At 43.3% G+C, this 14,175-nt stretch overlaps 3 protein-coding genes across 3 annotated transcripts; 2 read left to right on the top strand and 1 right to left on the bottom strand.

The window, feature by feature from the left end:
- Nucleotides 1-309: 309 nt before the first annotated feature.
- Nucleotides 310-2,111, top strand: LOC127761783 (B-box zinc finger protein 20-like). The gene is made up of 3 exons (XM_052286111.1): nt 310-787; nt 887-1,282; nt 1,689-2,111. Exons 1-3 carry the CDS (start codon nt 581-583, stop codon nt 1,893-1,895), a joined length of 810 nt encoding a protein of 269 aa, XP_052142071.1. The 5' UTR covers nt 310-580; the 3' UTR covers nt 1,896-2,111.
- A 2,018-nt stretch (nt 2,112-4,129) lies between these two features.
- LOC127763863 (monothiol glutaredoxin-S6) lies at nt 4,130-6,493 on the top strand. The gene is made up of 4 exons (XM_052288659.1): nt 4,130-4,376; nt 5,784-5,857; nt 5,949-6,047; nt 6,133-6,493. Exons 1-4 carry the CDS (start codon nt 4,222-4,224, stop codon nt 6,198-6,200), a joined length of 396 nt encoding a protein of 131 aa, XP_052144619.1. The 5' UTR covers nt 4,130-4,221; the 3' UTR covers nt 6,201-6,493.
- Nucleotides 6,494-6,601: 108 nt separating this feature from the next.
- LOC127763861 (aldehyde dehydrogenase family 3 member F1-like) lies at nt 6,602-14,004 on the bottom strand. The gene is made up of 10 exons (XM_052288658.1): nt 13,664-14,004; nt 13,480-13,548; nt 12,799-12,895; nt 10,785-10,991; nt 10,560-10,684; nt 10,346-10,450; nt 9,939-10,099; nt 9,761-9,851; nt 9,519-9,668; nt 6,602-7,404 (listed from the first exon to the last, which is right to left on the bottom strand). The coding sequence occupies exons 1-10, from the start codon at nt 13,868-13,870 to the stop codon at nt 7,153-7,155; spliced, it is 1,464 nt and encodes a 487-aa protein (XP_052144618.1). The 5' UTR covers nt 13,871-14,004; the 3' UTR covers nt 6,602-7,152.
- Between the last annotated feature and the right edge of the window lie 171 nt (nt 14,005-14,175).

Genomic DNA, 14,175 nt, shown 5'->3' on the forward strand with positions numbered 1-14,175 from the left:
CCTTCGCGCCCCGGCCGGATGACGCGCCGTGCGGTGCCATGCAAATTGCGAGGTCTCTCCCCCGTAAAGTCACACGTGACACCGTGACACGCACACCCTTCGCCTCAGCACACCTCACCCACGCGAGCGAGACGCTGCGCCTAACACGTCAGGTCGGCAAGGTCACCGACCGGCTGACCCCGCCCTCCTCGCGACCTCGGCTGTGGCATGGCCTCTCGCCGCGGCGCTTGACTCATCACGATTTCGCTTAATTAATTTGGATTTGGATGCGGATCCCTCGCCTCCTCGCAATTTAGCAACGTGATCGGCTGACTTAACGGCCCATGCTTAACGCACAAGCCGCCTCGCGCTCTCTCTGTCTCTTCGGCGGCAGTGTATATATAAAGCGCGCGCGCAGCTAGCCCCCACACATATCTTTTGTACACGGGCGTACTACGTGTTACGGCTGAACCAATCTATCCCCGTGCTCGCTGTGAGGCCATTGACCAGAGGAAACGGAGGAGGAGAGAGCGATCGTGGTCGTACGTACGTTGGGAGAGAAGAAGGGACGCGCGCGCGCGCGCCGGAGCGGCAGGGCAGGATGAAGGTGCAGTGCGACGTGTGCGCGGCCGAGGCGGCGTCGGTGTTCTGCTGCGCCGACGAGGCCGCGCTGTGCGACGCGTGCGACCGCCGGGTGCACCGGGCCAACAAGCTCGCCGGGAAGCACCGCCGGTTCTCGCTGCTCAACCCCTCGGTGTCCGGCCGCTCGCCGACATCGACGACGGCGCCGCTCTGCGACATCTGCCAGGTGAGACAAGAGAAGCAAACGATCGCCTTCGATCTGGATACAGAGGGGGTTATTAGGGTGTGGTAGTAGCTGATCAATTTTGGTTGTCTCGTGATGCAGGAGAAGAGGGGTTTCCTGTTCTGCAAGGAGGACCGGGCGATCCTGTGCCGCGAGTGCGACGTGCCGGTGCACACGGCGAGCGAGCTCACCATGCGCCACAGCCGGTACCTCCTCACCGGCGTGCGGCTCTCCTCGGAGCCTGCCGCGTCCCCGGCGCCGCCGTCGGAGGAGGAGAACAGCAGCAGCTTCTGCTGCAGCGCCGACGACGCCGTGCCGGCCCCGGCGGCGCCCGCCACGAGCCACGGCGGGAGCAGCGGCAGCAGCAGCATCTCCGAGTACCTCACCACGCTGCCCGGGTGGCACGTCGAGGACTTCCTCGTCGACGACGCCACTGCCGAGGCCGCCGCCGCCGCCGCCGCCACCTCTTCCGGCATCTCCGCGAACGGGCCGTGTCAGGTTGGTGCCACTGATCGACCATAGAAATGTCGCACAGTACTAGCTATCGTCAATATAATCTTGAATGGTCCAACAGCTAACCATCTTTGGCACGATCCTGCATCGATCGATCGAGCACACTAGCACATATTCCGTTCATGTCTGCATCGACATTACTACATCCAGTCCAGCAATTCCATTATGGGGGGTAGCTTGTAGTTATGCTCGCAGCTTGCCCTATGGTCCACGCTGTATCGATAATATCTTCTTGGGGGGACCACTTAGATGGATCATTTTGGACACGAGCAAAAATATTTAGTACTCCTTGCTCTCCGAACACAACTAAAATCGTAAAATGCATCGCCATTTAATTTGGAGCTACTGCTGTGGGATCTCGTGACTGATATGGCTCTGTACGTTTGGACAGGGGGTAACACGGATCGGAGGGCTGCAAGAATCCGCCGGCTACCCTGCGTGGATGGCGCAGCAGCAGCTGTGCTGCGACGGCCTCGTCGCCGGCGACGCGTCGCCGGCTAGCCGGGAGCGGTGGGTGCCGCAGATGTACGCGGATCAGCTTGCCGCCGGCAGCAAGAGATCCAGGACGTCCACTGCTTCTTCCTACTCCTACTGGTGAAACTAAAGCAATTGAGGCCATGGTTTGTACGTAGTAGATGTTGTTTCGGGCTTAATTAATGACTGCATTTTGCGCTTCCGGACGGGAGTGTTTGTGCGTTATTTTTGAGGCGCAGAGGAAAATCTGAGCCTTTTGTATCCCTTCCTTTTTGCTCGTCACGACTAGTACTGTATGTTTTTCTTCTACGCAATAACGAGAATTTTTCCTCTTTTCCAATGTAAGAACCTGGTTATCTGGGATTGTTTGGACTTTTGGATGTGGTTGAGACGTTCAGTTCCGGTGGGTCTAATCGATTGGAACCGGGGGCGAAGGGGTCAACCGGAGTAGAGCTTAGTACATGTGCCATAAATATGTTGCAAAGCAGAGAGCTATCACCTCGTTGGTTTTCATTGATGCCGTTTACACAGGCAATTGTCAATGCTAAGCATAGAGTTCAGAAATACCGGTGCACCACCTCGGGTGTATTAGATCGTGACAGCTACATGCTTGGTGGTTGGGCCAAGTTTACAAGACATCAAGGCCCATCTTGCCACCCCCATAAGCTTGCGGAATAAGTTTATTTCAGGTCACTCATCTTAACGTCAGTTTAATTTATATCCTCCAAACCAAAACCATGTATAGCATGTCTCTTAACTTCCAATACCATATGCTACTTAAAATCCTATAACAATATTATGTCCGATTTTAACTATTGTGACGAGCTGATTGTAGTGAAGCCATGTGAGCCCTACATGTTAGGGAAAGGAGCCTAACTGGCATTCCCTTCTTCCTCCTCCACCTCTCTCTTTATCTCTCTCTCTCACACACACACATCTTCTCTCTTCGTCGGCGGATTTATCGAGAGGGAGCAGCTGAGGGAGGGGCAGAGCTCACGATATCAGCATGCTCGTTGCTCCTCCGGCCGCTTTGAGCTTGGTGACGCCGATGCCGGCACGCCGCCACTGCCAGTCTCTCCTCTCCCACCGGTCGATGGCTTTATCCATGCCGCACGTCGCGCTTCTACTCGTCGGTCGCCGCCCTAGAGAAGATGGGGGAATAGAGGGAGAGAGGAGGAAGAACAGTGGCCCGCGGACATGTGGGGTCCACGTGAATCCTATGTTGACTCAACCCGGTTGACCATAGTTAACTCATCACGTTAGCCAAAACCAGACACAATGTTATTTTGGGTTCTAGGGTATCTCAGTATTGAAAGTTGAGGGACACGTTATATCTGATATTATATCTAGGTAATATGAAAGTTTTTTTTATAGGGAAGGTAATATGAAAGTTTATAGAACATATTGTAGTTCTTTGTTTAATACACACCTTGAGTGTGTGCCAGGTGACGTGAAACCAACTAATTTCAAAAGGAAACCACATGAGGAAAATATCATTCATATCGCTCAACAACTATTGCTTTTGGCAAACAATGGACCTCGGGCGCCTTATGAAATCTACTGGTCACTACCAGCATTTGCAGAGAGAGGGACCGGCGGGAGGAGCGCTAGGACCTTGGTTTAGTTGGTGGCTGATTAGAGTCACTAATAACGAAAATTTATTTATTTTTGATAAACACAATATAAGCGTAGATGCCCATAACGTACGCACACTCATCCCCTTCCCTATGAGTACATTCGGACTCCCACTGCTGACTATTAACGTCGCTCACCACTAAAATAATATTAATTAGCTGTAAATAAAAACACTAGTGTTTGTCTAGTATTTGAATCCGAGTAGACTGATTCTACCGTAAGAAATATAACGAGTTAAACTACACTGTACACTCCCATTTGTAATTTACTATGGAGTTGTTTGACCTTTCATAAAAAAAAAGCTCCCAATACAATACTTCCTCCGTTTCATATTATAAGACTTTCTAGCATTATACTCCCTCAATCCCCATAATATAAGGGATTTTGAGTTTTTGTTTGTATTGTTTGATCACTCGTCTTATTCAAAAAAATTTGTGTAAATATAAAAAACGAAAAGTTGTGCTTAAAGTATTTTGGATAATAAAGTAAGTAAAAAAATTAAATAATAATTCTAAAATTTTTTGAATAAGACAAGTGTTCAAACAATGCAAGTAAAAACTCAAATTCCATTATATTATGGGACGGAGGAAGTAGATGTTAATAAATCTAGACATATGTATAAATGTGGGCAATGCTAATAAATAGTGGTCCGGAAACCCAATGGGCCCAAGCGTATGATGTTATTGTCGAAAGAAGTGGGCCGTTGCCCGCAATTTAGCACCCGAAAAGCAGCAGACACAGAAGCGAGCGAAACCACCACGGAAAGATCCCCCCAGTCCACACGTCGAAATCGATCGAAATCGAGGGGGCCGGAGATGGTTGCGGCGAGAGCAGCGGTCCCCATCGCCGTCTTCCTCCTCCTCGTCCTCGCCGAGGCCGACCCCGCGGCGGCGACGCGCTCGCCTTCGGCCTTCGTGCAGAACGCCATCTACTCCAATCGCATCACCATCTTCTCTAAAACCTACTGCCCGTAAGCCCTCCAGGACGCCCCTTTACACGGCTCCTTTCACCTGTTTTTCTGGTTGGATTTTGGGGGAATTTTTCAGGGATGTGCGTGTGCTTGATGGTGAGGAGTGGCAGGAGTAGATGCCGCAGCGAGGAGATCTCCGGGAATAGAGAACGGGTTCATGTACCGTGAATTAGGGTGGATTTGTTGTGCAGTAGATGGTGTAGTGCGAATTAGGAACATTTGCCCTGCAATTGGAGTCCAGATTGTTGAGAAATAGCTTAATTTAAGTTAAATTGAGCTTGTGAACTGTGGTCGGATAGTTTTATTTGACGGAATTTGAACATTTTGTTTGCTTAGAACTGAAAATAGTTACCAAACTGTCCATATACGAGTAGTTTTTATTCAAACTGTTGAATAGATCCAGCTATGCCTTGGTTTGCTAGATTTAACTCTATGATGTAGTATAGTCCCCACTACACCCCCTCTGGGCAGTACAAAGTCCTGGTGAATTTTGTGGAATGTATTTCAGGTAAGTTCTCTTTACATTTTTTTGGAAGATCTTTACATATTTCTGTCGAGTCTTTAAAACAAAATAAAATGGTTTGACCTACTGATACAATAGAGAAGTCTTAATACAGAGGGGGTATCCTACTCGAATTGCTGTCTGCGTACTGCACATTGTGCTTCTGTAACATATGGTCTAAGATAACCTATAGGTTGAGATTATCCTACTGGAGTGCTAGGAGCGGCAATAGTGGACTCATAAAGTATCTTGTACTATTGTACCATGTGGTTAAACTAGTTAGTACCCTCAAATCAACTGGCATTAATTGGTTTGTTTCTTGGGTAGCAACGGGTCGTTTTTAATGGAGTAGTAAACAATCTGTGTCTACGCATTTGTCCACACACACACATGCTATTATAATGCTTGCATATTTGTATCACTCCTAAGGTGTATTACAGATTTACAGTTGGGCTATAATCCACCAATTAGAAGAATGTGGTGTCCATGTGTTTATATGCAGTGTACATGTGTTACCCTAGCATATTAATTTGTAACATGGTTCCTTCCTATTATTGAAGCAAACCATCTGGTGGGATAAAAAATTGTGAAGTTCGTTTTTGGGATATATATGTGTGTTTTAATATAACAAAATTAAAAGACATTTAACTGTGACTGTACAAAGTGAATACAAGGATGCAGTTCATTGTTGAAATTTGCATGATTGTATTTGTATACCAAATTAAGGATGAATTCTGAATCACAAGAAACCAAGGAGTCGAAGACTGAGTGGTTGAATTACTAGGTCTTTGTTCTCCTTGAAATATCCTAAACACTTCTTATATGGCACGACTAATGAATTCTCCTGTAACTGTACCACTCCTGACATCTTCTTCTCAAATGCCTCTTTACTCTTGTTCTTCTAGGTACTCTATGCGTGCTAAGCGTATATTTAGAGATCTCAAGGAGAATCCTTATATTGTTGAACTAGATCTCAGAGGTAATCATCTTGGTCTCATGGAGCCTGAATCAAATTTCAATTCATTCATTTGACAGCTTGAAGTTAATAGTACTCTATACATGCTATGCAGAGGATGGTAGAGAAATTCAAAGTGTTCTTCTAGACTTAGTTGGCCGTCATACTGTGCCACAGGTGTTCGTGAATGGCCAGCACGTTGGTGGCTCAGATGGTTAGTGTTTTATGCTGCACTGTTGTTTCTATGTAAGCATGTACACTTCCATAAATATCAACAATCTGCTTGCTGAATATTACAGATACAGCAAATGCTCATTCTAATGGACAGCTTCAGAAACTTCTTGGAAATAGCCAATCACAGCGATGATCTGTAGTGAAGACTATCAAATACTCGTGTATGGCTAACATGTGTGAGAAGAAGGGGGCCGTCTTTTCTCTTTACACAGGATCCTTAACAGAATGTTGCAGCTTCAGCAGTTTTTTTTGCATGGAAGTGTTGTGACAACGATTTCTATGTTTGTGATTCATCTGTCAAGCGCATATTCTATTAACTGCTGTGCCGGCTCTGTACTGTTTGTGACTTTGTGTTTATAAGTTATTAATTCCCCTTGTATTTACAATGATTATCAATAATAGGTAGTGCGGCTATGGTTTGTGTAAGTACTTGAATTTAGTTGACTTTTGGTGATGAATTTTGAATCTGAAACAGAACTCCTGTAAACATGTCTCAAAACGTCATGAAAAGTTGAAAACTATAAAATCTGCCTTGCAAACTCATTAACACCCTCATCTTTTCGCTTATGCTTATGATTATCATCCAAAATTTAAATTTTCAACCATAAATCTAAAGTTAATTTTAAGGTTTTTTTTCATCGCTGAAACACATATATAAAAGTTTTATTCATAAATTATTTCTTGTTTGTAAACATGTGAATAAGCCAAATGATGGCACCCTAAAACAGAAGGGGATCCCCTGACATTGTGTAGTTTACAATTGTGCAACTATTGCTGAAACCTGAATTCAAGATTTGACACCTGATTGCCTCCTTCTGGTGGTGCCAATAAAACGCGTGGGACTGGAAAAATCGTGACAGAGCACATGAATCGGAATGTATTGGATGATCAAACTGTTTGATACAATATTGCAATGCACTAACAGGTAGTTATATTTTTTGAGTTTATTTAGTAACTGCAAGCACGTTTCTTGGAAATAAATACATAAATATCACATAAAATAGTGTCCCCGGCATGTGCATTGGCCGCATGGCACGACGATCACACATTTTATGAACCAACACTGCAGACGATTGATCGATCCTTCATCGCCTTATGCCGAGCAGCCAAAAGGCGAGCAGCGCAAGCACGAGCGAGACGTAGTCGAACCTGAAGACGCGGCGCAACATCCCCATCTTGTACTCGTCCCAAGGCGGGTATCTGAACATGAACTCGACCAGGAGGCTCCTCCTGACCACCGCCTTCCTGTGGCTGAACAGCTCGAACGTGTACTTGCCGTGGTACTGCCCGAACCCGCTCTCCCCGATCCCGCCGAACGGGACGCTGTCCAGCCCGTACTGCATGCACAGATTGCAGCGACATATCAGAAAAAAAAAAGGCATCACATTTTTATTTTTTTTTAAGTTCTGAGTAAATTTCACAAAACTATATATACTTTAAATTAGCTGGATGGTCCTCTGCAATTGCACGGATAGACGGATAGCACCCATATGAAATTATGTACTTAAAGTATTCCTATCAAAAACTCTTCTCCAATTTCAAATATCTATTCCTTTATTCCAATACTCCTCCTTTGAACCAATACCCAAAATAAAAGTCACTTTAAACTTCCATTTCCAAAAATAAACCAAAACTCCCACATGCATAGAATCTATGAACTACATGTATTTTATTCAAATACCCCTCCTTTAACCCAATACCCCAAAATAAGTCCCTTTAAACTTCCATTCCCACATGCATAGATTCCATGAACTATATGTTAAAATTTATCTCCAAATCCCAAATAGTCTCCAAACAAATTCTTTTGAATTACATCTCCTTCGTTTTAACTACATCTCTTTTTAGATTCTATTAAAATAATCCCCTTCAAAAATTCAGAAAACTCTTCCATTTCTTTTGGACCGAAATCCTTCCAACCGGTCATCTCCCTCCTGGGCTAATTCCATCACCTTACTGTTTGGGTCCTTCCGGTCTTTTCTCCCTAACACGGCCCAGCCAGGCCGTGGCCCAGCTGAGCCAACCGCCTCCTTCCTTCCAGAGGGCGCATCGTGCGCACGCCGCTCTTGATGCAAAAAACAAATTTGGTCGTTAACAGCCGCCACTGCCCTACCGGAGTGATCTCCGCCTCCCCTATAGCGTATCTCGCCGTACCATCTCACCACTAGCATTTGCCCACTCCGGCGAATCCATTTTCCCCATTTCCTCCTCTCCCACCTCACATCAAGCCACCTCAGAGTTTTCTCTCTCCTGCCGGACTAAGTTCTTGTCATCGGTATTCCCAACTCTTCCCTCGCTCCCCATGCCGGTTGCCGCATTCCTCCATCGTGTTGTGTTCGGGATTGCGTTGAGGCGCCACCGTTAAGCCACTGGACGCGCCGACGTTCGTACGCCCTCTCTTCCTCTGCCTACTTGGCCTGAAGCCCTAAACCGAGGAAAAAGAAGAGGAACAGACATAGCCGGGCATGCAGACGTCGCCATTGCTTTGTCCGATCGTGTGCAAACTCGGACGATGGACCAAAAATCGCACGTGACGATCAGAAAGATATAATTTTTTAAGTAGTTAAGATTTCATATTTTTAAATTCCAAATTCTAGTCATTTTTAAATTGTACTCCAATATGGACTAAACTCCTCTTCCAATATTCCTTATTTTTAATTTTTAATATTTCTAATTGTATTTTTATATGAACTGTAAACTCATCTTTCATTATTCTTTATTTTTTTAATTTCAAATTTCAGTTATTTGTAAATTGTATTCCTATATGGACTCTAGACACTTCTTCTAATATTCATTTTCTTAATTTGGAATTTTAGTTATTTGTAAATTGTATTTATATATGGACTCTAAATTCTACTTTTAAACTTATTATTTTTTATTCCAATTTTTAATTAATTCTAAATTCCTATATGGACTCTAGATTCTTCTTCCAATCTTCCTTATTATTTATAAACTGTATTTTCATATGGAATCTAAACTTATCTTTTAATATTCCTTATTTTTATTTTTAATTTTAGTTATTTCTAAATTGTATTTCTATATGAAGTTCATATAGACGCTTCTTCCAATATTTATTATTTTTTAAAATTTATAATTTTATTTCTATATGGACTCTAATATCTACTTTAAATTTTCTTATTTTTTTAATTTCGAATTTCTGTTAATTCTAAATTATATACCGGTATGGACTCTAGTTTACTCTTCACTATTCCTTATTTTAATTCTGAATTTCAGCTATTTTTTAAATTGTATTTCTATATGGACTCTATTTTGAATTTATAGGCTGTGAGACTTACCATGGAGGCTTTTTTATTATTTTAATAAGTTAATAGATTTGGCTAAAATATATGTAGTTTTATGAAATTTACTCTTTAGATTTTACTGCAGGACACTGTGAAAGATTTTATCTCTAACGAAGCATGAGTGCGCATCTCGTCTCGTTGTGTTCTTTTACCTGCACAATCGCGTCGTTGAACAAGACGCTCCCGGAGGACGTTTCTGCGACGATTCGCTGTTTCAACTTCTCGTTGTTGGTGAAGGCGTAGATGGCAAGCGGTTTGGGCTTCGATTTCAAGAATGCGATGCAATCCTCTGTCTTCTTTACCTGCAAACAAGAGCGGCGTTTGTTGTTTCCGCCAGATGCGTGGGTTGTGCTTGGTTCAATCAAGAATTGCCGCTATCTTTGTCGACTCGTACCGTTATGATTGGGAGCAGAGGCCCGAATATCTCCTCCATCATGATGTCGGAGTCGAGCGGTGGATTCAGCACGATGGTGGGCTCGATCCACCTGCACAGTTAGAATCACGGCATGATACACCGAAATTCCGTGTATACGATTGGCTAGGAATGCAAAAGGTTGGAGTTAATAATTTACAGTGTCTTGGGGTCAGCGTTGCCGCCGTGCACAATGGAGGATTTCACTTGATCATCCTCTAGAAGGTTTGTCAACCTATGGAAATGCTTCTCGTTCAGGATGCGCGCCATGTACTCTGGTTCGGTAAAGAACCTCTTGAGTGTAGATTTAAGCAGTTCAATCTTCAGAGATATGACACATACACCAGAAACGACATTTGTTAGAAGGATAATTTACTATATATCCTTGATAACGTACGAGAAGGTACCATATTTTTTAATGTAAAATTTGGTACTTGTAAGTACTTAAATAGTTTGAGCTACCAAATTCTCAAGGTCTATAAAATTTCTCTAGTTAGAAATGTGGTACAAAACTCATCTGGCGAAATGGCACTAGAATCAAACGAAGATTTCAGAGTGAAACCAGACCAGGAATGGTGCAAACTGTTCCTCGACAAGTATGTAATCGATGGCAACGCAAGCTTGTCCTGCACAAGTAGACCATTTCGCTCCGATTATCCGATTCACGGCGACCTGTGCGACCAAGGCATCATCAGATAAGCTCACTCTTGCCCTTCCACCTTCCAACCAGGCATTGTATCTCAGAACTGAAAACTGGTGAAGAACAGATCGAACGCTATACCTGACACTCCCTCTTACTGTCAAGGCAGTCAACGATGCACGGGCATTTCGAGCCAAGCTCAAGCGCGACCGGCGTCAGGTGTTTCGCTGCTTTCGTCATAATGATGCGCCCTACACGAGCATTCCCTGAAAAACAAAATGACCATCATAATAAATACAGTCAATAACGACGGATTGAAGTTTCAGAACCAAGTTGAGTTTGGCACAGTGTACGTCATGCATTTACCGGTGAAAAGGACCTTGTCCCATCTGTGCTCCATGAGCTCCTCTCCTACCTCCGCCCCGCCCTGTACGACCTTCACGGCCTTGGCGTCCAGATACTTCGGTATGTTGGCGGCGAGGAACGCGGCGGTTGACGGCGCAAACTCGGAGGGCTTCAGAACAACGGCGTTGCCGGCCGCTATGGCCCCGGAGAGTGGCTCTAGAGCTAAGCCTGTGGACGTACGGCATGCCATGAAAACGGTGAGCACTGAGCCACTGACCATGCAAACTACCACGCAATTGACAAGAGTGTTTGGTTATGTGAATTATGGTCATGGACATGGTGCCGAGATAATCTGAAGTTCACCCTATCGTCTTATTTGGAACATATAGGTCCATTTGTCATCTACTCGGAGTATCAAAACAACGAAGCCCCAATGTTTGCAGTCCCAATATTGCAATTTTTTCCTCTTATTTGGGAGCTTAAGATTCTGAGAATCTGCTGGTTGGTAGCCAGCTTCTGAGAATCTGGAGAAGCTGAGTTTTCTAGTTTCTGGGTACTAGTTTATTTTCCGGAATCTACAACTACAGATTCTGAGAATCTGAGTGACAATATGTACTGTTTGGGGGTGCTGGAGATTCTGGGAGAAGTTGCGGCAGCCAGAAGCTCCCCCAAACAGGCCCTAAGATTCTCAAGAAACAGTTGGTTGGTAGCCAACTTTTGACTTGATACTATAACTATAGATTATAAGAATCTACACTGTTTACTAAAGTTAGACATACTAAGAGAAACTACGACCGCTAGAATTCCTTAAATATGGCATATATATCTTTTCATTTGAATGACCAGTCCATGAACATGGTGTTATAAATTGGTGCATTTCTTTCTATTGAGTTGCACGCACAGGTTAGGTTAACCTAAAAGCTTAAGTTAATAGAGGAAGATGGACAGTACTCTGATGCTGACAACTGTACGTAGGAATGCATTTTTGGATGTATTGGCGCTCAAAAGGTTAAGGCAATATAATGAGTATGTTCATTATCTCTGCAGTGACGGACGTGATCAATTCAGCAACCAACCAGCGTGAGACCGATGGAACTTGCTGCATTAACTTGCAAGGCTTCATTGCATAAGACGATCGAAAATTAATATATATGTTACCATCGGGCAGCTATGAGACTAACTCACGATTACGATCTAATAACACACAGGTCTCGTCTCTGAAGGCAATTATTAAGTATGTGGGCCGTTTTATTTTCTTAATCGAGAAAAGAAGATCACGGTCCTCGATCGAGTAACCTTTTTAAAGTTAAGTTTCCATTGTGAACTTCAAAACTGTAACAAATTGCGATCCATGCTATTCTTCTTAAGATGTTTTTGGGTTATGTACTTATATGGTTAAAAGGAAAGGTCTTTTAGACAAAGAGGACAAAAATACTCTGCTCGTTTTATATTATAAGATGTTTTGATTTTCTCAAGTCAAATTTTTTTTAAGTGTGATTAAATTTATAGAAAAATATAGTAACATTTTCAACATAAAAACATATAATCAAAATATGTTCAATGTTATTTTAATAAAACTAATTTTGTGTTACAAATATTTCTAAACTTTTCTATAAATTTGCTTGAATGTACTTAAAAAGTTTGACTAAGAAAAAAAATTAAATCAACTTATATTATGAAGCGGAGGGAGTACGTCGCATCTCTATCGCTGTCTCACCGTTAATTAGATACCGATATGTAGAAGTTGTCACACCATATTAAATCACTCTTCACCGGAAAATCCTGTTTAAAATTAATTTGGTGCGGTGGTGAAGTCATAGATGCATTACTTGACTCGATATGATTCAAATATTAACTATGCGTTTGTGTGCCTCTTCAGTTGGTGTGGAGATCAATTGAAGTTATATTTTCATTGTCAAGAAAAAGAGTCTGGTATATGGATCAGGAAAAAATGATTTGCTCTGCAACTAATAGACTTCCTTTATGAAAAACAGCCAAGCCGACCATGATGAATGGAGCAAAATGGTGAGTTCACCTATTGGGAGATTCCAGCATGAGAAAATGAGCACAACCCCGATTGGTTCCGGCACGACCCGAGCGTTGCATGGAAATGAAATAAGCGGCACATCAACCTGCACCCACAAAACCCCCAACTATCCAGTCAGAGTACGTAACAAATGAATTAATGTGCCGGCCTTAATTTTGCAGAAGCTTATACTGCACCTGCCGGAGACTATACATCTCTTCTCCGTTTTCTTGCCATAAGGAATATGCTTGCTTGACTATCATTTTTCAAAGTATATATTCATGAAAGAACATTAAATTACAGCACTATAAATCTAGCTAGTAATGGTCGATACTAATTACTCCCTCCATATAACTATCAAAATTAGATGGAGGGAGTACTATCTTTACTTATTTTCTGTTTAAAGTTTTAAAATTTTGACTGCTGCATATTTTAACGGAGCCATCGTTTTGCTTATTCGCGGAATAAGCGAAACAGCATATTTGGAAATAAAAAGTAATTTGTAAATAAATTTTTTATATACGTGTTCTTAGCGATATGAAAACAAAGGCTGAAAAATAAACTTCGATGAAAAACCTTAAAATCAGCTCCAAATTTAAGGTTAAAAATTTAAATTTTGACTGATAAGCATGAGCATAAGCGAAAAGTCCCTAACACACGGTGCAGGATTTAAGTAGGTGCAGTTCTTGCCTTCTCGGGCGAAGCCCATTTCTTGAGGTTTTGCAGCGTGTTCCTGACGGACTTGGCAAGAACCCCAACCTGTGGACGAGCAATTAATTAATATACATAAACCAGAGCATAAACCTAATGAACAGAGATCATCAGCTAATTTAACAAGCGTTTGTCAGTTGCCACGGCGAGCGATCGAGGTCACCTCGTCTCGGAAGGACTCGACGCGGTGCTTGCCGAGGTCGTCGTGGAGCGCGTCGAAGATGGCGTCCTCCTCCTCCGTGATCATCCTGATGAGGCCCCCGAGCTGCGCCTTCCTCCACTCCAGCTCCTTGGTCCTCCCGCTCTCGCACTCCTCCCTCACGCCGGCCACCAAGCCGCCCAAGCTGCCGTGCTGCGGCTTCTCCTCCATGTCTGGATCGCCGCAGGCAAGCAGCTAGCTTGTGGCCGGGGATGCGATACGTTAAAATGCGATTGATTATCTGGTGGCTTCTTAATTTATAGCAGAGTGATTGTGAAGAATAGGAGGACCCGGTGCCACAAGACCCCCATATTCGATAAGAGATATAAAGTGGTTAAAGTACATCCATTATGTATTATATAGTAGAGTAGAACTCAATAGTAATATACAATTTTCAGATAGGGATAGGGTTTTAACTGTTATCGAGGAGGTTGGAACCTGTCTAAATCCTTATCTCCCGTATTCATATATTTTAG

The sequence above is a fragment of the Oryza glaberrima genome, chromosome 2 (genome assembly GCF_000147395.1).
Source record: "Oryza glaberrima chromosome 2, OglaRS2, whole genome shotgun sequence".
NCBI lineage: Eukaryota > Viridiplantae > Streptophyta > Magnoliopsida > Poales > Poaceae > Oryza > Oryza glaberrima.